Source organism: Lichenostomus cassidix, chromosome 2 (assembly GCF_008360975.1).
Source record: "Lichenostomus cassidix isolate B80296 chromosome 2, HeHo_3.0, whole genome shotgun sequence".
Classification (NCBI taxonomy): domain Eukaryota; kingdom Metazoa; phylum Chordata; class Aves; order Passeriformes; family Meliphagidae; genus Lichenostomus; species Lichenostomus cassidix.
The window spans coordinates 123,221,879-123,244,730 of NC_139482.1; the positions used below are offsets into that span (position 1 = coordinate 123,221,879).

A 22,852-nucleotide genomic window follows, 5' to 3' on the forward strand; every position below is an offset into this window, starting at 1 on the left:
ATGGAAGACTTGTGTAGGCCAGGATGAAAATGACAGTTTAGGTGCTCTCCTAGTTCCTTTCTGTGGCTGATTTCAGTGGCTCTTTTTTCCCCAAGCTCTTGAGGTGATTATTTGTAGCTGTTTTCCGGGAATCCAGTGAACAAGGGATAGAAGAATTTTTCCATCATATTCTATGTTCCTTTTAAATTTAAGATGTTTAATTAACAATACTCATGCTACAAGCTGCTTAAATATTTTGTGGAGTTCGGTATTTTTCGATGCTCTTTATCACATTCATAAGTATAGAATACATACATGCAGCTGACTAGTTCAGACCATCCAGGCTGTTCCTTCAAGTGTTCCCTTTGGAGAAGAAGACAAGAATTTCTTGCCATCCAGAGTCAGTGCATTCCATACACTTGAAGGGATTTAGCACAGCTAAGAAAATATTACCTAAAACCAGCGAGGAGAGAAAAGGCACGCAGGATTTCAGGTGTTCTTGCCTGCTGTCAGCCCTGTGAGAGAGCATCTGCCCTGGGTGTGGAGCTGCCCTTCCTCTGTAGAGGGATGGGGCCAGGCTGGGCTGGGCAGCTCTGCCTTGTCTCTCTGCCTACACCAGAGAAGGAGCATCCTTCCTATTGACTTTCCAACTGACTCTGCTCTATTCTGACTATTTCTGACTATTCTGCTCTACTCTATCATCTCAGGGAATGCTTCAGCCCTGCCACCAAGTCCAGTTTGCAGGGACAGGGGAAGCAGTGGTCCCAGGAGAGGCTGGTAGGAGGGAGGCAAGGGAGTGAGCAGAAGAAGAAAGTGGGGGGTTTTTGTGTTTTTTTTTTTAATAAAAAAAGAAGAGAAAGAATCAAGGGTCTGTCAGCAACAGGTTTGTCTCTTTACTGAACTCTTGCCATGAAGAGCATAATAAGGCATCCCTCTCTGTAGATTGTGTTCTTTTATTGTATAAAATTGTAACTGTATCTTGTTCAAAAATAATTTGCAACAGTTTACTGGGAGCTGAATCAAGCCTAACTGAGGTAAGCAGAATGGATTTTTTGCTTGGACTTTGCCTGGCCTTTAGAGACTTAATGTGGAGACACAATGGAGAAATGAAATAAATGTATGTTTTTACATATATATGCAGCATTCACACAATCAGTCATATGGCAAGAAGGCATGGACTGCAGTGGATCAAAGAGGAAGAGCCTAGCATGAGATTAAAGGGGGGATAATTGCAAGCAACCAGAAAGTTTTATAATGGAGGTGATAATAATATACAGCAGAGGAAGGAAATGGCAAGGAACAGAAATGAGGATAAAATGCAAATAAAAGAGATCCTTTGATCCTTCTGGCTTGCTCCAATATAACAGAATTATTTTATCACCCACTTACTTCATTTCCCTTCCACTTTCATCTTGCTTTCCTCTGATAGCTTTCTAGCTCCCCTACCCTGACACCACACCCTCTCTGCCTCACTCCACATGTCTTGTAGCAGTACAGTGCAGGATACATCTTTATCAAGTGCTGGTTCTAAATATGAAACTTCTTCAGTGAGGGATTGTACTTCTCATTTTGCTGCTGACTTTGGGAAGCAACAGATCTGGCAGGGGGAGAAACACAGAAAATCACCCCATGTAGTGAGACAAATGGTCAAAGTTCAGCCTAAAATGCCAAAACTCCTCACCACTGTTCTGGGAGAAAATGCAAATATTTAAAGAAAAGAGAACCCAAGAAAGAAGCAGCCTGGGAGTGGGATTTTGCAAGTATTTTTGGTAATTTCTGATTTTTACCAAAGCTGCGGAAGTAAAAAAACATTTTCCTTCCTCCTTCCTTCCCTTTTTCTGTATCCTGTTTGGTTTCACAGGTCAAGAGGTCTGGGACCAGAAGGAAGGAACCGGCCCTTTTCTAAAGAGGATGTCATTTGAGTCTCCAAACAGAAATCTCTGCACTACAGCACTGTAGAAAGCCTGGTCAGCCCTGGCTAAAAACTCAGGCTAAACTTGGTTACGTGAGTCACCACTTCACTGACTTCATACCACAGGCACGACGGGAAGGAACGGCGGCGATGCTGAGAGACACCAGAGCGCAAAAGAGGGAAGAAATAATGAGAAGCAAAAATAAAGGGACAGTTTCTCCTCTACGATGGCTAGAAGGTGTGTCGGTGGCCTAGCAAATACTTAAAAAGCATATCTGGCAGTGATTTCTGGGGGTGGCTTCCTCTCTGCTTACTGTGAGGGGGTGAGACTTTAAAGCACAGGATCTGCAGCTAGAAGGACTCGTGTTTGTGTTTGAGTAGCAGTTCCAGCTGTGTGGGAAGATGAAGGCATCCTCAGTGTGCCCTGATTTCAGAGGGTGCACTGGGAAGGCCTGCTTTGTTCATAGTGCTTTTCTGCCAGTGACAAAAGAGCGAAGATGCAGGAATGAAGTTGTTCCCCTTTCTGAGGTAGGACTCAGAACCCCCTTTTTACTGAATACTTGTACAGGCACTGTTAGTGAGAGCCTTGTGTCTTTGAGGGTAGGGAATGCCCTGCATCACCTGGAGAGTAGGTGAAGTGTATCCCAGGGACTGGGAAGCAGGTCTAGTGGGACAGGTATAGGCGTACCAAAATGAAAGGGTACCTAGTTCAGCTGGACTTCAGAGTGGAGTAAGAATATGATCATCCTGTTCTTGTCCCAGCCTGCAGGCTTTGACAGTTCACTGCTGGCAGAGCTAGTAGTGTCTGCTTCCGGTAACCATAAATGGGCTCACCATTGAGGGATGGTATTAAACATATTTGGGTTCCCACTTACTGACTCATTTTCTGATCCTCTGGAGCCTAAATGGAGTGGGTGAAGTGATTTGAATGATATGAGCAAGCGCTTAGAGGAGTGAATATTGAGATGTAGAGCATGGGTATCACCTCCCTGTGACAGCTGCCATGTCCACCATGCTGGTGGGGAATGGAGCAACAACAAAGGTATCAGAAATGAGACAAAAGACTTGGCTTTCCACAGGTTAATTAGTCAATGCTCTCAACCACAAGTAGTGAGGAAGGGATGCTCCATGCCTTGTACACAGTGAGATAACTCAGTATTGGTGTTGGTACAAACACAGCTCTGGCCTGCAAGGATGAAGAACAAGATTCCCAGCTAAAGCTGTCCATGTATCTTTGCAAGAAATTTAGATGAATCCTTCTCAAATTTAGGAACTGTGTTTACCTGATTGATTCACCATGTTTAAGTGTTGTGTAAGATTTAGGATTTTGTGTGCTCGAGAGTTAAACACGGAAGTTTAAAGGGGTATGGGTTGTGTGTCCCCTGGGACGTGCTCTTTGTGGGACTGGAGGATCAGCCTATCGCTATTTCTCCAACCTCGCCGTGATGTTGACTTTTAGCTACTATTTTTGGCGACTGCAGATTCCCTACGTACCACAGGAGGTCAGCACGGGATAAGTTTTTACCTCCTCTGAATGGGTGGAAAAAATGTGTCGATCTCGAGACTCTGCAGTTTCCACTTGTTTCAATAAACCTGGTGAGCACCGCATTGCTTTTGGTAATAGTTGTATGTAATACAATTTTAGGCTGCACATATTTTTATTCTCATTTCTCCTAAGGACTGTTTTCTAGTTCCCCCCCCCACACCTTTTTCTGAATGTTCTCACTACAAAAACTAATTTTGTGAAAAGAATCTCTGAAACACATATATATACATATATATATACACACACGATATATATGTATATACAGACACACATATATATTATCACATGTATCTTTTATATATATATTTAGAAGGCAAACTAAAAAGCCTGCAAAGCTAGTTTAAAAGTCTGGGAAGGATGGGTAAGTTTGCTTTTAGTGAATAGCCAAAAGGGAATGTTGATATTAATGAAAAATACTGAAATGAACGTTTGATGGACAAGTGATCATCACAGTCAGACCAAGACCCTTAAAACTATGGCCTTTGCTTGGTTAAAAACAACCTTGGTGGTTTAATCCAGTCCTTGGTAGTGGTTCCTCTGTTTCACACCATCCGTAACTTTTGGTTTTTTATAACCTGTCAAAAAAATCAATGAATTCTTGTCTCAGAGGAAGACACTGGTACTGCAGTGATCACAAGGCAAAGCTGAGACAGAGTAACGAGAAATTTGCTTGTCTTTTGCCTTGCATTGAAATAAATGTGTTTGAAAACTCTTCTCCTTCCCCAGAAACTGTAAAAGAAAAAAACAAAAGAGCTGTGTCTGTTCATGGTGGTATCATCTGGGGATAAACAAGCGAAATATAATTCAGGAAGGTGCAAATTCTTTTTCCTCTCCAAAGCTAAATTTAGAACACAAATCTTAGCATAATGTTTGCTTTTTATTTTGTAAGCAAAAAGGAGAAATGTAGCTTAGTCTTCAAACAATTTTTATAACGTAAATGTTTTTCTTGGCATCATAAAAATGAGTGTGTGGGAGAGGGAAAAAAAAGCTGGCAGTTTAAGCAAATAAACTAGAAAATAATATGTTTGGCTAAGGGCGCCAAAGTAATATTGTTCTCTAAGTAACATTTGCATTGCTGAAAAGTTGCTTCTGGTGCATCAGATTTCCATTAGGACCTCACATCAAAAATAATATTATAATATAATGATTCTGTATGGCCACATTTGGAGAACAGATCTCAATGGTAGTGGCATAAAGCAAGATGATGGCAGCATGCAAAGTACAAAATGCACAGGTCATTTAAACAGAAATTATTTTCTTGCAGCTAAGATTATTTGAAGTCTAAATTTGAATCTAGTGTATTATTTTACTAAAAGGAGTTAAGTTGGAGGAAGTTACTGATGCAGGTAGAGACTGAATCATTCTGTCTCAAAATTTTCTGTGGGAAGTACATGAAGATGTGAGGTATTTCTAAAACAAATGCACCTAAGCTAGTAATTTCTTAGTGGAGGGAGAGAGGGAAGCAAAGGTACTGAATTTTGGTCTAAAATGGAATCCCTTTAATGTAGAAAACATGACGAGAACTCTAATTCTGAAGACAGCTCATCTACCTTCAGAAACATCAATTACAGCAGGGATTATTCCATCTGAAAGTGGCATTTAATTAATGGAATTTAGTCTGAAATATCACTTAAATGCTTCTTCGGTAATTATATGACTTCAAATCCCTTCCTTTTTGCATCTACAGGAATCAGCCATAGGATTCTCTACTCTAATGATACAAGTCAGACAGCTTTGAGTACCTGCCTGGCAGGAGCAGAGCTGTGAAGACAACTGGCTCTTCCAAAAGCAGCTGCAAGGAATGCTGCTCGCTCCAGCAGTGCCTGAGATCTGCTGGATCAATGGAAGCTCCAGAGGGATGGCTGGGACATGCCCGACTGTGAGTGCCGGTACCCCTTGGTGGGCAGCAGGGCGGGGCCGCTTGGCCAGAGCTGTTTCCCCTCCGGCTCAGAGAACAGGTTCGTTCACAGATTTCCTTTTCGGGAGAGGTGACCGAGTGAGCTCGTGTGTGGTGAGAAGGTGCTGCTTGGAGGGAGGAAAATGCGAGCGAGAAGAGTGATTAAACCACTCATTAAATTTAATAGCCTTGCTATTTATGTTGGAGCTGGCATTGCAGCAGTGGGTAGGAATGCATTAGCCAACGGAAAATCTAAGTATGACCTAACAAAGCTAGAAGGGGAGTCAACAACATGGACAGATATGGTGTTAGTTTATATTTGCTTTTTTTTTTTTAAAGAAACTACTCGTTTCAGGGCTGCATCTCCAACTTGCAAGTTTCAGGCAGTAGCTTCATTAGCTTTACTATGGCAAAGGCACATCGTGGTCAAATGATCCTTTGCTATCAGGAGTGTTCCTTGTGCACAGGGAAGCTGCTCCTTGGCTGCCAGGCAAGAGCAGGACAGGGAAAGTGTTGCTTGCAGAAGACATCAGGAAGACCAGCGTAAGCCTGGAAGTGGGAAACCACAGTCAACAGCTAAAGGCTGCACTTCAGATTCACAGGGGCAAAACAGAATTCAACATCCCGGTCCTGGGTGTCTTAGCTCACGGTGTGTGAACATCAACCCTCTGATCACAGGAAAGGAAATCAGCCCTGTTTGTCAGGAAGTCGATGGGAAGGCTATCACTGACTCCGGCTGGTCCTTGGTTGATGCACAGGCATTCATGGCTGTGAAAGAACTGAAATTCACATAACAACTAAAAAAAGTTATACACGAGAGTTTTATTACATGAATAATTTGACATACTCCATGGTAGTCGGATACAAGTGCATTTAATTAATGTTTTGTGGACATCATAACAGTCGGAGTATTTCAGCTGAACAGTCAGTATTTGGCTGAATTCAAGCCAGTGCAATTCATGACATAACCAGAAACAGGGAGTTACAGGTCTACAATGAGGTTAGACTAGATAGCAACAGCATAATTATTGTCACATCAAAGCATTACAAAGTATGAAAGCCCGATATTTCAACTATCTCTAAAATGGTATTTGTACAAAGCTGTTGTAGATACTTAAATGTAAGTATTCATCGCATAGGTAATGGACCATGACTTTATTTTTGGAAACTATTTGAATATTTAAAACTATTTGGGGCAACAAGAAGAAATGTAAACATCTGACAGTTCTTTGAAAGTCCCTTCTGAGAAAATACATTGTGTGCCACAGGAAAAGTGCATTCTAACTGGTGTGTCTGCTATGGCCAGTTTGACTCACATTCACTTAGCACCAGGTATTTATCCATTTCTGCAGTAAAAAGTTAGAAAATCTTTGTATTAACTCAGAAAAGAGAAAACAAAGTCAAAAGTTTTTTTCTTCTTCTTTCTTTAGAGGAACAACAAGTAAATTAAAAAAACCCCACCCAACATTTAAACAGTTACCTCTTATGTACAAAGGAACCAGGAGCTAGCAAAGCGCATAGCCACTGAACAGTCTTTATTATTTATTTTCTTCAGGTTTGTGTACCTGAATATATGAGTTTATTTACAAGTGGACACATATCCACAGAAGTAATAATCAGAATTCTTCTATTTGGCTAAAAGTTGTATAAAAAAAGACAAAACACTTTGTTCAAATACTTTCCAAATATATATATATATGTATATATATTAAAAGTATTCAGTATTTCCATCAGTGCCAGAGTTGGAAGCTCTTTCTCATAGTAAAAAGTTAACTTTGTGATAGTAAGTGAGAGCAAAGGACTGACAGTGTCAGTCAGAGCTTTGATTTGAGGGGCTGCAGCTGGAACTACCTCAGGCCCACCAGGCAGTTGCAGATTGCAGGGAAATGAATCCGTGTCTGTCTGTTGCAGTGACAAGCCACGTCCTGGTAAGGGTGACCTGCTGCTCCAGAGAGCCTCCCACTCACACTGGACAACCCTGTGCAACCCTCTGGGGCAGGTTCCCTTTGAAAACAACAACCCAAAAACCTCGGAAGTAGTGGAAACATTCTTTATGCAAATGAACAACTAGCATGGGCAGATAGCTCAGTAAATGGAAAAATGTAATTGCCACACTAATTCTTGTAAAGAATATAAAATTAAAGAGTTAGCCCCTCAAATACATATACATATCACAAAAATATTTTTCAATTAAACATAACCTAGATGAGTGCAAATCTCTGGATACATAAGAATATGACTGCCTTCATACTGGTATCAAATATTTAAAGAGTTTGCATATAAACAAAATCTTTCTTTGTTGTTGAGTCCATGCTTGCTTTATTCTAAAGCAAGGATATTCTTAATAGTTCTACTTTTTTGGTCTTTCTTCCTGTAGGATAAAGCGTAAGAAACACACTTCATTCATTGAGTAGACTGGGCTGATGTGTATTACAGCAACAACCCAAAATTTAAGTAAGAAATGTTGCATGCAATATCTTTTTCCTTTACTTGATAATTATTAAAAGCAGCTAGAAGAACAAGACATCCATTTTCTTTCCTGCTCCCTTCCACAGGTCCCCAGCCACTCTGCTCCTTGAGCTGTGCAGTTCAGCATTCCTCTGTCCTGCATCGAAGGTTTTTGGAGAGCAGAAACAAGACAGGAGACAAGCATATGCTAAAGGAGATGGGAGCACCTTCAGCTCCTAAAGTTTGAGGGTTTCTAAGCTAGGGGAAAGGTTGAACTGATTCAAGACATAGTATGCAGCTGTGTGAAAATGCATAGTTTGTATGTATACATTCATTTCCAAAGACCAAAGGAAGGTCCTTTGCTATGTAGTTTAATCACCATCTGCTTTAACAACAATGTGAGCTGACAAAGCTACAGGAGGTCAGTTAAACACACAGCTTGGGAGTTAATGCTAGCTAAATGGCATTTCCCAGATAGAGAATTAACTTCTCCTTTTGCTTTTTTGAGATAATTTAAAGTAGTTTTTCATTTGAAGCCTGTTATTTCTCTAATCATGTATTTTAGGATTTCAAGAGATTCCTATTCAACCATGGTCATCTCAGTAATGACAGACCCTGCTTTGAGGGTTCTTTAGAAGTAAAAGCCCTGTAAGACAAACAAGCAAACCAACAGAAACCTGGTCAAGCTATGGTGTGTGAACTAGATAATGGTTCTTTTCAACTGCTAAAATTCTGCTTCAGTAGTGAGTAGTGCTTTTTTGTTGTTTTGGGTTTTCTGATTTGTTTGTTTGTTTGGGTTTTTTTGCAATGGCTGAGCTAGTATTGAGAAAATCCTATGAGTTTGCTCACTTTCCTTTTATTCAGTTGACACTTTGGAACCTAGCTGCTTCCCACGAGGAAAGTCTGTTGTCCTGAGCTTCTCTGAACATACAAGAGTAATATACCAGGCAGGATGGGCTTATATTGAGAAAATCTTGGTCTAAATTATCTATTTTAATGTTGTTTTCCATTTGCAGTTTTTCTGAAGAAAAATTGCTTTGTCACTTGTAACACTAAAACACAGTGGTTTGCTGCTAAATATAACTTTAACAAAGATGAGTATTCTCTGCTAATCAACATGTTCTATAAATATTTAATTCAGCAATGGATTGACTTTTCTCATGATACTTTTTTTATGTTTGTTTCGTGTACTTGATTTTTACCTGGCATTTAACTTAGATTCCTCCTTGCAAGTTTTAGTCAACCATATCTATGGAAATTGCACAAAAATATTTTTGAAGATAGAAAAAAGTAATAATCAGGTAACCAGGATTCACATGGAGGAGAGTAAAATTATCTAAGCATATTTTGCAATCCAGAGTCAAGAAACATTGCCTGTTGCTTAGTGAACTGATCATTCACTGAGAAATGGAAAAGTAGAAGATTTTTTTGCCATACAAACAATGAATATTAGAAGTGCAAGAGGATGAGATTTGCTCATTCTAAAATGCATTGACCAGAAACAAATTATTCGTTACCTGAACTACTTGAGTAACTTGAGAAAAAAACAAACCTTCTTAATTTTTATAATGTTACTCTGCACAAAGCTGGTTTTGTGTGTTAATAAAACTCAGGAGCTCATGCTTAACAAATCAGGAAGTAGTCATTCTTTAAAATTTCAAGTGCAAGCAGACACTTCTCAGTACCTTAACTATTTTCATTGACTTTTAGGCATTAATATGCACATTACTAGTTTTGCAAATGTTGTTAATTTAAGCAAAACATCTGAAATGTTTTGAGTGTCCTGACTTGTACTGAGAATTACTCCCTAGATATCTGAAGTCCATTGGAAGTGCTCTTGGTTCAGCAGGCAGAATTAACTGGCATGCAGACACAAATATTTTAACACTTTTTTTTCATATGAAAGAAGAGCAAAATTCTCAGAGGAATTTTGGAGGGCCCAAGTCCATGTGGATTTGATCCAACACCAAATCATTTTCAGTGGCAACAGATTGTAGAGTTTTTTTCATGAGTTATGGCCAAGGTCCTCTGAATTCTTGAGTTCTCCCCAGCTGCTGGTGTTACAGGGGACTGTGAGAGTTTGACTAAGGTCTGCACGGTGGCATTTTGTTTTGTGTTTTTAGTATTTTAAGAAAGAGAAAAGCACCTGCTTCTTACAAGAAACAGGTTTTTTGCTGTGTGCAAGTCACTGTCAGTGGAAGCCCCTGATCTAAATGTGCTGTGCCGGCCCACAGGCTGCCCCCAGAGGGCAGAATCAAACCACACTGAGAAGGAATAGCATCTACAAGTCTTCTCTTCTAAGCCTTTCTTCAAACATGCACGGAAATACAGCAACCAGTCAGGCCACAGAGCTGTTTTTTGAGCTACCTGACAGACCACAGCCTTGGAGGGGGCCTGTCACTGCTCTTGTTCCTGAGCTGAACACACACTGTTTTCAGAGACACCCTGTGCTTACTATAAAGTTTTAAGCCTAATTTGCCCCATAATTCCAAGAGCTGAGCTGGGCTGTGCAGCCCTCATCTCTGTGGTAGGATGGACAGGTGACATCAGTCCATGCTTCTCTTCAGCCCAGGTATCACTGCTGTTAAACACAAAGCTTCCAAACGACTGGCAGTATGCTTGCCTCACTCCAGGGACTCCCTGTGGTCCCTGGAAGGACACAGCAGCTTTGCAGCATGCACAAATACCTGGATCAGGCCCACCCTTTGTAGGAAGGACTGCAGCTTGATTAAAAATGGCAAGGTGATGTATTTACAGTTCAAAGTGAACTATATCCAGGCTATTGGAGCAGCAGGCAGCTTTTACTTTTACCTATGGATGTAGAAATGAGCAGAATGTCTGGAAGCCTCTGAAAAGAAACTGGGGTCTCTGGGAAGTGACTAGCTAAGAGCTTTTGCAAGGATGGATTTCACACAACTTCTGAGCTGTGCATGGTCCATGCTCAGCCTGGGAGAGGGGAGCCCAAGGACAACTCATCCTGGGAAGAAAACAAGCATCACTGTCTCTCTCTCCCCTCTCCACTGCCATGAGCCTTGTTTTCCCCACTTTTCTAGGTGTGATTAGGAATAAACAGTTTGGACAAACTGGAAGTCAAAAAGGTCTTTATTTTTCAACATACTCCACAAGATTTAATAGGATTCTGTGCTGGGGCAGAGTAGCTGTTCTTTGTTTAAAATGCTGAAACTGGCATCTACAAATTAAGATTAACTACATGCAATAGAGTGTGAGTGCTGTAAGCTTAACACCAAAATCAAAGGGAAGATGAGCTCATTAGCTCACTTAGGAACAAAAGGATTGTCTTTAGGACACTAGTCCCCAAAACTAGTGGGGATGAAGTCAGGAAAAACGAAATGGAAACATTATTGCCAGCCCAGCAGTGGGGCTCCAAGTTTGGAGAGCTGCTGTTTAAAGCAGGAGAATCCATGCTCTCCTATGGCTTCTGCTGGTGCCTTGTACTGGCATGAGTTCAGCCCCTGCAGAGCCCAGGGGCTTTGCTCCCACTGCACAGCACTGCATCAGCATGGGGAGAAACACAGCTCTTGGGTGCTTAGGTTAAACTCAGTTCCAAATTTCTATGAGCTCTTTGCATTTTAAACTTGCCTATTAAACAGTTTCACACTTCTTTATAAACTAGATTAGGCTATTTTTTAAACCCTTATTGATTAAACTAATGCAGGTTTTGCATATAAGGAAATCTACCTTGTAAAACTTTGTCTCCTTATTCACATTCCATTTCAAACCATGATATCCATTCATGTATCGAATTTACCAAATGATAAATAATTTCAGAAGCTATAATATTTCTCAATGTATCATCAAAAATGTCTCTATCCAAACAGATTATTTACTGTATTTTATGGAACTCACATTTTTATAAAAACATCTTAGTTTCATGGTTAGTTTCAAGTTAAAAGTAGATTAATAAAACCTTTACTGTTTTTATCAAATATACATTGCCCAAAAAGTGAAAAGAATATATAAAGTGCAATGCAGAACAAATTAAAGCTCAGTAATTTTACACTGAATTGAAAGAGGAAATGCTCTGGTTCTAAAAATAATTACTGGGAAAAAAGTTTTAAAAAAAGAACTTAAGATTTACTTCATACTCTCTGAAACAAGATTTGATAGGAAACAAAGGAAGAACAATGTATGCAGGCAGGTATTTCTCTTCTATGACTGAAGCAAGACAAAAGGATGTGTGGATCTAAATACTGCCATTTTCTGCAAGCAGAATGTTTTAGAAATCCCCTACTCATAAAAACTGGGCAGTTGGGTTTTTAGTTTCCCATAGCTGTTTAACCTGTGCTAAATTCACCCCCTTCTATGATGGAAATACTTTTCTTACATGAGATAATGAGTAGCAGGTGACAAGAAAACAAGCTTGCTTTTTCAGAGTTAAAAGAACCCCCCAGTGCAATTGATGCTGATGGTCTTCCTTCTTCAGTTACCTGATGACCTCTTCCCCAGCATTCCCATCACTATTAAATTGATGCTGTAATAAAATGAGGCTGAGAAACTGTGCCTAGCAAAGCAGCCGAGGACCTTTCCTATTTGCTACCAAGTCTGGGTAACAAGTATATCCTGGTTCTCTGTGGCCCAGAGGTCTATGGAGTCCATGACTTCCCAGCCCCCAAATGAACTTTACAGGGCCTGAAATTACCCTGAATAATTCCAGACTGGTTCCAGAGAGGAGCAAGGTTTAGTAAGGTTGTTTTTCATGTCCCTTAGCTCCTCCAGTATCTGCTTAGCAAAACCATGGCACTGTTAAGATGTAGTCTTGAGACTCATTGCATGTCCAATTATTGATCTAACTCCTCTCTCTTCCCCTATATATTTCATTTCATATCAAAATCAATGCCACCAGCCATAAGTGGAGTTCTCCTGAGCTTGCTGCTGTAGGAGTATGTGCAAGTCCAGGTCCTTAATGAGATGCCAGACAAGAGAGAGTGGGATAAAGGCAGTACTACCATGCCTGCCACATGAAAGAGCAGAGGCACAGACCCAGCAGGCCACAAGCTATCTAGCATTTTATACAGACCTACACTCACAGGAAAGGCTCAAGCCAGAATAACTCAGGATATTTCTCTCTAGAAATGCCTCTGCCAGGGGTAGGAAGATCTTTTTCAACAGCAGCACAAGCTTATGTCACCTTAACCTGCTGTGGAATTGCAGTGTGAGGCAAAATGCAGAGGTCTAAATCTAAAATAATATTCCCAAACCCCATAACTGAACAAGAGAATGTCTGGCTCCTTGCAAACACAGCAGTGGATTGGTGCTGTGTTAGAAAATGCCAGAGGAAAGTGATGGGGCAATGTGCCCCTTATAAATGTCTACTAATAAAACAGGAAGTCTAAGAGGTGGGAAAGAGTTGCAAAGAGCCTCCTTTACCCTGGGGGTCAAACTTGGTTTAGGGCTCAGTGCTGGGTTTCACCAAATCTTTGGGAAAAACCTGGTTAAGGTTACAGGGCTCTGTGAGAGCCCCACAGCAGCTGCAGCATGGCTCTGGAAAGAGGGAAGCAACCATTTGTCTGATTCAAAGTCTGACAATGCTGGGACTTATCCAGTGACTTCCTGTAAGATAAAAGTGATTCCCTGGTTTTATTTTAATCACTGAAAAAGAGAATATTCTTCAAAAGAGTGCTCTGTACTATGAACGTGTTGTGAATGAATGGGGATAACCAAGCTCCCTCAAGCTGGACACAGCAAAGGCAGCACTTGAGCCAACAGCACATGGACAATCATGGTGACTCCCTTCACAGCAGGCTGGCTATCCTGGATCCCATACTGAGGAACTCCCTTCCTCCTGGGGCTGATATCAGTAAGATGGATTACAGGCTAATACCACCTGCCTAACTGCTTTTAAATCTGTCACTGACACATCCAGAGTACGTCCACTTTGGTTTTACTACAAACTCTTCCAAGAGCCCTGCACATGTGCTGAGGTATCCATTGTATCCATCCCTCTTACAAAACTGAATGGACAATTCTCAAGCCCTCAGAAAGGGAGATTCACAATTTCACAGTCCCAATGCCAGTGGGAAGTACACAAAAGAGCCCTTATGCGCCTTTATTCTACAACCATCACCTGTGTGAGCAGCCCTTGTCAATGAAGTTATTCATGGGAATAATTGGAACTCTCCTGAGAAAATCTGTTCAGCTTTGAGGGCTCAGCTCATTACAACGTCATCTGCATCCTGTTCTTAATTGTGTAATACGACTTTTTATCAGGCTTGTAATTTATGATTTAAAAAGCCCCAAACCACCAAAAATGAACCACAGAACTTCTGTAATTGACTGCTCAACATTGTTTTTCTCCTACTGGGATCCAATTCTGAACACTTTTTTTCAGATCTTGCCTAACTGACTCAAGCCTCTTTAGACTAATGTCTCTGAGTTTGCACTTTGGCCCTTTGTTAGAAGTCAGTCAATCAGGGAAACAACCAAACAGCCTCTGTTCAACAGACCTGATTATTTCTGTCTTTCAGTTAATCCTGGACTCAGAGCACAAGACAAAAGTGGCAAGAGATGGGACAATGATGTGTATTTCATTATTTATCAGCCAAATAAAAACCCCAACAGCGGTTAGATAGCCAGATACACCATACTTGGCAGCCTGTATTCCACCAACCCTACAGTGTACGTGGAGAGAAGAAATATGTGTATTTTAGTTTGATTGTTCAAATCTTTTTCATAACTGAACAATGAATCCTGAACACAACCTTTTCCTCTAATCTGCTTGTATGAACACTCAAGTTAGAGCAGATCATGTTGCATGATCTCATTCAGACTGTACAGTATCATGAAGAACTCAATTTCAAAACTTTTTTTCAAAATAATACCATTCAAGCCAAATACTGGTAATTCAGGAATGTTTTCACTATCAGAATACAAAAAAAAAAAAATCCTGTGAGAAAATGCAAGAGACAAATCAAGGGAAATTTCAGACTAAACTATCTCTGTAACCAAGGGCAGTAGATTATTTTTCAAGAATCCAGAATTTGTATGGCTTTGTAAAGGTGCTTTACTTTCTCATGTAAAGTAACATACCACTAGTCTATGTGATTTACAATTTCCCCTCTCCTCCTTTTGGTTGTCAGGAATTCCCAAATCCTGCTTCATAATGTATAATGAACAATTATAAAATTATACCAACATTATAATTTCAGAGAGGTAATAAGATAAAAACTCAGTTTTCAGAGAGTGCACATTTGCAGTGATGTACACACATCACTTGCTTCCCTAATTTAGCCCTTTGTAAGTATTGCACCTGGTTAATAAGGCTACTATCTATTTTCTTCTAACACTAAAAATTACACCTAGGCAAGATAATTTGTGGCTTAAAAACACAGTATTCCTAAAGTTTTTAGGTAAACTCATTTATTTCCTTGCATACTCAAGAGCTCCTATGCCTCCAGTTGCCAGGAGGAGTATTGAGTGTACAGGGAATACAGATGGAACAAGAGAAACTGATTTAATGTGACCTGCTTATCGTGCTTTTTTTTCAATATGCTCAATTAAGTTTCTTTGAGCTTGTTGTCAAATACACACCTTTTTCAAACCTAACCAATGCTTTCACATACTGAAATGTATAGCTGAACTTGTCTCTTTCTCACCTTCCATTTTGCAATGCAAAAAATCATAATAAAAAAAGAATTCTCTAAATTTGTCTGGTCTTCTAAATACAAGATAAATTGCATAAACCCAAGAAAAGGTAGATTGTCCCACAAAGTGCATATTTCAAACAAAGCTATAGGAGTATCTGCCCTTGCCAAGGCCTGATTTCAGAGGAGCTCAAAAATGTGTGACAAACCTTAGAAACACAAGGAGCTTCATCAACAAACTCCACCAAGTGGAGGTAAACAGATACTGGAGTGCTCTGATGAACCTAAGCCTACATTCTATTCTTGTAATACCAGCAGTTCTATGTCTGTGCAGTCATACTTCCTAATTTATAGACTATGTGCTCCCCTTCCCTGAAAGATCTGTTGGCATCAGTGTAAGAATTAATTACTACAGTTAAACACTGATACTAAAAATTCTGATACCATGTAAATGCTATTTACATTTGTAGGTCATAATACTGAAGATCCTGATTTTTATTCATTTCAGTATACAAATTTGGGAAGATGCAAAACAGAGTGCCTGGACTAAAGAATTGATAGGAAAAATTATTATGGATTGAATTTGCAAAACTCGCAGAATTTCAAAATCCTAGAGCACAGTTCAAACCTCTGGGTGTACTGAAGCCGATACCTTCGCAGGTATGACAAAAAATATGTGATGACACATTTTCTTTTAATTCCATGTAGATTTAGCCCTTTGCAAAGTGCAGTACGCAACTCTCCAGGATATCATGCTGACATACTGCTTTTTTGCTTGCTGAAGTCATTTGGTAAGAAGTAATTTAATTATAGACAAAGCATATTTTGACCAAGCAACTTTATAGACAAGAAGCCTTTATATTTACAGTAGATCCTGAAAAGATTTACACAAATGTATAGATCTACATTATAATTAGGTTATGGTTCAAGCTAATTTTCTGTATTTTTATATAATTGTTTTTTTATTTGGAACTTCCTAAGCTACAGCATTAAGTGAGATCATGTTCATCAACTAGTGCTTCATTCTAATTTTAGTAATTCAAGTAGTGACATATTGCTCAATTTTGCCTAAAATAGAAAAAAAATCATTTTCTTAGCCATCTTTCATTCAAATAAACTCGCATCCTACCTTTACAGCCCTCTTACCTTCCCTGAGGAAATCTGTATTAACTCTTCTTTTTTCCTGTCTTCCAGAAGCCTTTTTTAACAACCATTTTAGTAACTTTGTTTATCTGTAACTTTGTTTATCTGGCCATTGCCATTACACATCATATGCTAATTGATGCTGGGTATCACACACTATGATAAGGAATCCAGAATCAAACCTGAATTTGTAAGCAGATTGGCAAACAGTAAATAACAACATTCAAAGATTTTAGAATGTTCAAGTCCATCTTCAGTTTTTAATTACATTAAGAATTCAGATTTAATGCTGAAAGAGCATTTATATTGCTAAATTTATTTCCCTCAAGGGTGTTATTAGAGATCTCACATTCAGATTCAAACACAGAAGGAGAAACATTCTTGGTGTTAAGATGTGTCAAAAAAACCAGCAGAACACTGGCTTGTTACTAAATTTATCTATTCCCTTCTATTTCATCAGCTGAATGACTTCTTGCTGTGTGAGCAAGCACCAGAGCAACCTGTACTTTCTTCTGCCTGGTGCCATCAGAAACTGGCTGATTTCTGTTCTCAGGGTCTTTCTGCATTGCTGTTACAAATGGTCTGCATGGAGCACAAAGAACAGGATGAGTGTTTTTTGTACTGAGCAATAAATTCAAAAAGTTGCAAGTGAAGATGCACACCTCCTTAAATCCTGCATTTGGATAGAACTGAGAGCACTGTGTGAAAGCACTGTAGTCCAAGACAGAAAGAGCAGTTCAAGTGGGCACTCCCAAGTATAGGTGTACAATGGCTGTTTCGCAATCTTGAAGATTTTCCAGCTCCATATGGATGCAAAGAAAGGCTGCTCACATCTAGCAGACAGAGTGGGTATTTAAACCCTCAGCTTGATTTCTGCCCATGACTTCCTTCTAGGTATTTTCTAAAGGTGCCATAAAACTCTGCTGAACTTATATGAGAAAAAAATCTATACTATGATGCTTCACAACTCCCTGGTTAACTATCAGAAAAAAACTGACAAATGCAGAATAAATTCCATACTCCATACAGTTCCAGTGCTACCACCTCATAGGAAAAGTGAATAAAATACAATTTACAAATGATTCCATATCAAAAACTTTCTAAAAAAAGGCGCAGCACAACTTTCTCCAGCAGATGCCTCTAACTTTGAACTGACAGAAGGAAGCCTCACTGGAAGTTGGAGTTGGAAGCTCCAGCACCTCTGCAAATGGCAGGCAAGCTTCTAATTCTATGTCCTGTTTCTGGGATGATGTTTCAACACATTTACAGGCAGGAGAAAAAAGAAATCACTTTGTATTGTCACACTTTCACTGATTGTCCTGGATTCTTGACAGGGCAATTTTAGCTGTTCGCTGGCCACAGCAAGCAATAGAAAACCATCCCAACGTACTGGACCAGAATGAATGACAAAATCAAATCAGTGCCCAGAGCATCTGGGACTGGAATCTAACATGGAGGTTCTACAAGAGCTTTTGGTTAAAGCTTTACCTCCTGTTGTGCTGCCTATCTAGTCATTACTGTGAAAGCTTAAAGGGAGAAGGAATACAGTGATGTCGGTGATAGCCAATGGCTGCAAGGAACTTGTAGATAATTAGACAGCTACCGTTCATTCCAGGCTAAGGATTTTGGAAAAAGTAATTGGACAGACAGGCATTCTGCTCACCTTATTCACACAAGCAGGGCTGAACTGCCAACAGGTACATGCTAGGTGATGACTGGTATTGGTTAAACGTGTAAACTTGCAAATTGGAACAGAAGACGTTTTACTCACTTAGCATCTTGTATATCCTGTTGCATTTGTGCAAGGCACTAGAGAATCAGGCACATTGTTTTGCGTAGAAACCGTTTTACGACTAAGATGATCTGAGTTTTAATGTTCAATAGCTTCATAGAGGAGCAGTTGGAGAACAGTCAGTATTAAAAACTGCCATTAAAATTTTCCACTTCTAAAATTATCTCATTTTCCAGATCTTCTGGGGGATAGGGTGAATGGGGAATTGGGAAACAGCTTTGTTCTAAGGAAAAATATTTGGGATCAATACAGTTGATCTCCACTCTGATACTGATATTGGGAATTTCTGTTAGCAACATCAACACTATTAACAATAAAACAGATCCTTATATTTTTATGTCAGGTTCTAGCTCTTGACATAGATGAACCCATGTCCAAATCCCTGTAGCACACAGAGACTGCATGATGTCTTCAGGACATTCTTTCTGACTTCTCTGGGAGGTCAGAGACAATGACCTACCTCCCCCAGAGAAACTGAAAACCAGAACTGGCATGTAGTGATGACAATAAAAGACCACAGCATTCAGACTAGCTCTTCCTCAGGAGAACAAAGAAATCTGACCATTTTGGAGTGTGCAGAAGTGTGAGATAAAGCAGGTGTCAGGAGGACAGCGATGCAGCCCAAAGCAACATGGAAGCAAGAGCATGAAAAATGGAAGAGACTACTCCAGATTATGATTAGTACTGCCAGCAGAAGGAAGGCTTTGCCAGCACTTCTGTTCTTGATGGCTGTGTGAGGATCACGAAGGGGATCTCAGCAGGCACTGAACTGCTCGTGCAACAGGAATTAATTTGAGTTCAAAGCACAAAGCAACTGCAGAATGCTTTATGCAGGGCCAGGTGGCTGGACCGTCGCATTATCGCCAGCCTTGGTTCAGACATGGTACTTTGACAAGTGCCTGCTTACAAATCAAAATGTCACAGCCTTAAGATCCAAAACTGATTTAATACAAACCACTGATTAATGGTTGTGTAAAAATACTGGTAATTTAGCTTTGTCCTGGCAGGATTTATCAATACTGTTCTGTTATCTGCCTTGTTAACATCAACTCTCTCTCCTGTTTTGATGGTTTGTGGTTTTAGTCTCTTACATAATCCATATCCAATTTGTACCAGAGGGCAATCTGGTCTGGCAACAAAACCATTCTTCTGTGCAGAAATTTATAAAGAATAATCTTATTACAATGATTTGTAAAGGGCCCTCAGGAAAGGCGCTCACAATGCCATGACATTATAGAAACAATATACAATCTGACATATTATTTAAAAAAAAAAAATCCTCCAAAGCAAAAAGGAGGGGAACAACAAATATATAGGCATGTACTGTTAGTCTAACAACAGTGAAATTAATTATGGAATGCTTTATAGTCTTGGAGTGCTTGTAAAAATGGGAGGTGGGGAACAAATTGGCAGGAGTATCTTGGGAAAGTCTCAAATTTTTAAAGTTCTATAAAACTAAGTACACCATCAGCAAGCCCAGTGTTTGAAGATGAAATGTCTGCAAATTACTACGAGGTATTTTATTGTGGAAATTGAAAAAATATAACATGTAAAGAAACCCCATATTTTACTAAGAGGACAGAAGATAATACAGAGTCTATGCATATCCACTGACCCTTAGTGTCTTTTTTCTATTTGTACAGAAAACAATCCTTCTCCTCCCTGTTAATCCCAGATTTCATATACACATATAAAACTATATCATATATATAGCTTTACATGTATATATACATACACGCACAGAAAAAAATACTCATACACACTCGTGTGTATATATCTCAGGGTCTTCCTGGATTTCAGGGTCTTGTTTTTTAATTATTAGGGAACACAATTGGGCAAAAAATCAAGTAATTGCATGCATGCAAGCGTATCTTGCCACTTGTGCATGTAAATTACTCAATTTGTAAATAACTGCAGAAATAGCATGCTCAAATTAGGCCCTGATTGCCCAATTAACTTAATCATAGAAAATCAGATGGTAACTTTCAGTAGCTCCTATTATAGATTTTTCTTTCCAATGCTACCTTACGGAATCCTCAGTGTATATTCCAAACAACTGCATTGTTATTTTGTGCTTTTACATAGACACAAGCAGTGCTGCACACTTAATAAAGCTATAAAGTGAACTTTGGACCAGATTTTAGAAAGTTAAAAAATACTTAAGTACAGATACTTAGAAGTCCTTGTGAGAATGAACCAGCTTAGACAATTAAAAAAAAAAAAAAGTAGAGTAAGATTTGGTCTAATTTCAATTAGTTCAAATGTTATGAAAAAAAAATAACCCAGGCATTTGTGGCCCTTCATGTTTCTATTAATAGGCAAAGTTTTGCTTCTCTGTCTTTGATTTTTCTAAGGTGTCTTGCTTTCTTTAACAGGCAAGTATTATTTCACCATATACATTCATTTCCTAGTAAATCCTTCCTTTATTTTTGCATTGGAATAATCATTAATTAACAGTAATTTGAAACAAGTGGACACAGAACACCAAGTTGCCTCATTCCAGTGTATACTTCCTAATGGACAGAGAACTGAAGTACCCAAATCAATCCAAATACTTCAAGCAGAGAAACTTGTTAATTCGTATATCAAAATGAGTTAAGAAATGGTCTTTTACCACAAATATGTTGCTCCTTTGCGGTTGTACTTCTTTTTCTGAGATGTTGCTGTGGAAAAGGGGTGTTTTCTCTACCAATTTTTTGCATCAAATAGATCTTGGTAGCTTTAGTAGAAAAAGCTTAACAAACCATTATCTTAACAACAATCTCTCAAATAAGAGAAAAGGAAGCAAAAGCAGAACTGCTGGGCTGGGTCGTGTCCCTGAATAGGTATTACATATAATCCTAGTGGCTGCATTTACCAGTTCTTCATAGGCCTCCTGCAGCAACAGCTGTGCTGGTCCAACTGTTTATCCCCCCTCAGAAAGGGGAGAGTAGTAAGAAAAGCTACTGGAACCCTATTATATTCTTGTGGGTTTCAATCAAGCATCACTGGATTTCTTTCCCCAAACTTCTCATGACAATATCTGCTGGTGACTTGCCATTGCTGCTTTTCTTCCTCTAGAGGATCAAAATCCAATTCGGTACTTAAATTACTTTGTTCCACTCCACTGATCTGTGCCTCGTTTAAAAATCTTCCAGGAATGCTGCTTGTTCAGACTTTGCTTTTCTCCTATAAACAAACAAATGAAAATCCCAACTCTTCCCCACAATCCCCTTTTCAAAAATATAATCATCATCATTTGTATCAGGAGAATTATTTAGCAGTCTCCAGTCTTAGTACAGCTTTTGTTGAGAAAACTGTAGCTTATATGACTCTGAAGTGTTTATTAGAAAGCTTTCAAAAAGAGATCTTCGTTTCAGGAAAACAAAAATTGTTCAGTTTAGCAAATACAGACGTTCACAGCAGAGAGACTGAAATGGTTAAAAGTGATCCTAAAGAGCAAGTAGCTCACAGAGTTAGCAAAATAATTAACTTTTTCCTTTCTTTTACAGAAGAACACTAATAGCTGCTCTGGTTTCCACACTTACTAAGACAGATTTTGTTGTGTGGTCTTGGTTTTGCTTTTTTTTTTTTTTTGCTCTATTGCTCCACACAGGTTTTAATTAGTGCTTCTCCTTGGCTACAAGTGCTTCACTTTGAAATACAAAGCTCTTCAAAAAACCCCAAGAAAACAAAAAAACCCCACCCCAAAAAACCAAAACGCCCAACACCACATCACTGGAGGGGAAAATGGGAAGTGATACAGTGCAGCTGCAGCAATCTCGTTCTGCTGTTGTCCTCCCCCTCCCCAAATGCTCTGCATAATTTCAATCGTTAGTCGATGAACCTTTGGCAGGCCTTCTTCCATCGGCAGGCAGTGCACCACATATCTCTGTTCTCCATCCCATAGACCTTCCGACACTTTTTCCCCTCCCCTCTAGGCTTCCTGTCAGAGAGAAAGGGAAGCTCGTTAACGAGATGCTTTAGTAGCTTTGCTTTTCACCCTAAGATCCTGACAACAAACTCAATGGAGCGCAGCAAGCAGAGAACTGTGGGTGTTCCACGGGATTTGGGCTGTTTTTGTATCAGCTGGGAGCTGATGAAGCAGCAGACAGATGTATGACCATGACTCCACCATTCTCAGGGACCAGGCTTTCTCCTTGCCTGGCTTCCACAGCCTGCTCCCCTGCTCCTGGGATGATCCCAGGAACATACAGCCCTGACTTTAGCCAGCAACTAAACCTGGACCAGATAAATTATACATGAAGTGCCTAGCCAATAATGGGCAGTCATAGCTGTTGTACAATACAGGCTAGGCCATGTCAGGCTAAAGTGCTGCAGAGCTGTGGTAAAAATATTTGGCATAGCTCAGAGCAGCAGACCTTGACCAGCAGCAGGTATCAACTATGCCAAAGGGGAGAAAAGCTACCAGCTCCTAACCTCGCTGGTCCTTCCTGCACAGTTCGCTCTGAGCTCACTGACTGAAGAACCACCAAGTCAGTGACAAGTTTTAACCCTTGCCGTCACTTGCAGCACATGCATGTGTGCTCCTTCT

General features: G+C 39.7%; 1 protein-coding gene and 1 long non-coding RNA gene across 5 annotated transcripts in view; one reads left to right on the plus strand and one right to left on the minus strand.

Annotated features, from left to right (window-relative positions):
* Positions 1 to 1,304: 1,304 nt before the first annotated feature.
* LOC146442164 (uncharacterized) lies at positions 1,305 to 11,869 on the plus strand. 2 transcript variants are annotated; one of them, XR_014850178.1, is made up of 3 exons: positions 1,305 to 2,129; positions 5,125 to 5,395; positions 5,674 to 11,869. It is a non-coding gene; the product is annotated as an uncharacterized LOC146442164 (long non-coding RNA). The 2 variants fall into 2 exon arrangements; XR_014850177.1 differs by having other exon boundaries at positions 5,125 to 11,869.
* Positions 6,137 to 22,852, minus strand: part of ZNF704 (zinc finger protein 704) — a 103,711-nt gene continuing 86,995 nt past the window's right edge. For 2 of the 3 annotated variants that reach the window (XM_085053093.1, XM_085053091.1), the window contains 2 exons: positions 22,145 to 22,243; positions 6,137 to 21,486 (listed from right to left, as the gene is read on the minus strand). In XM_085053093.1, the coding sequence (XP_084909219.1) occupies positions 21,441 to 21,486; positions 22,145 to 22,243 (145 nt within the window). In that variant the 3' untranslated portion in view covers positions 6,137 to 21,440. Of the gene's footprint in view, positions 22,244 to 22,852 lie in introns of all 3 variants that reach the window. The other variant, XM_085053092.1, reaches the window with a different exon arrangement.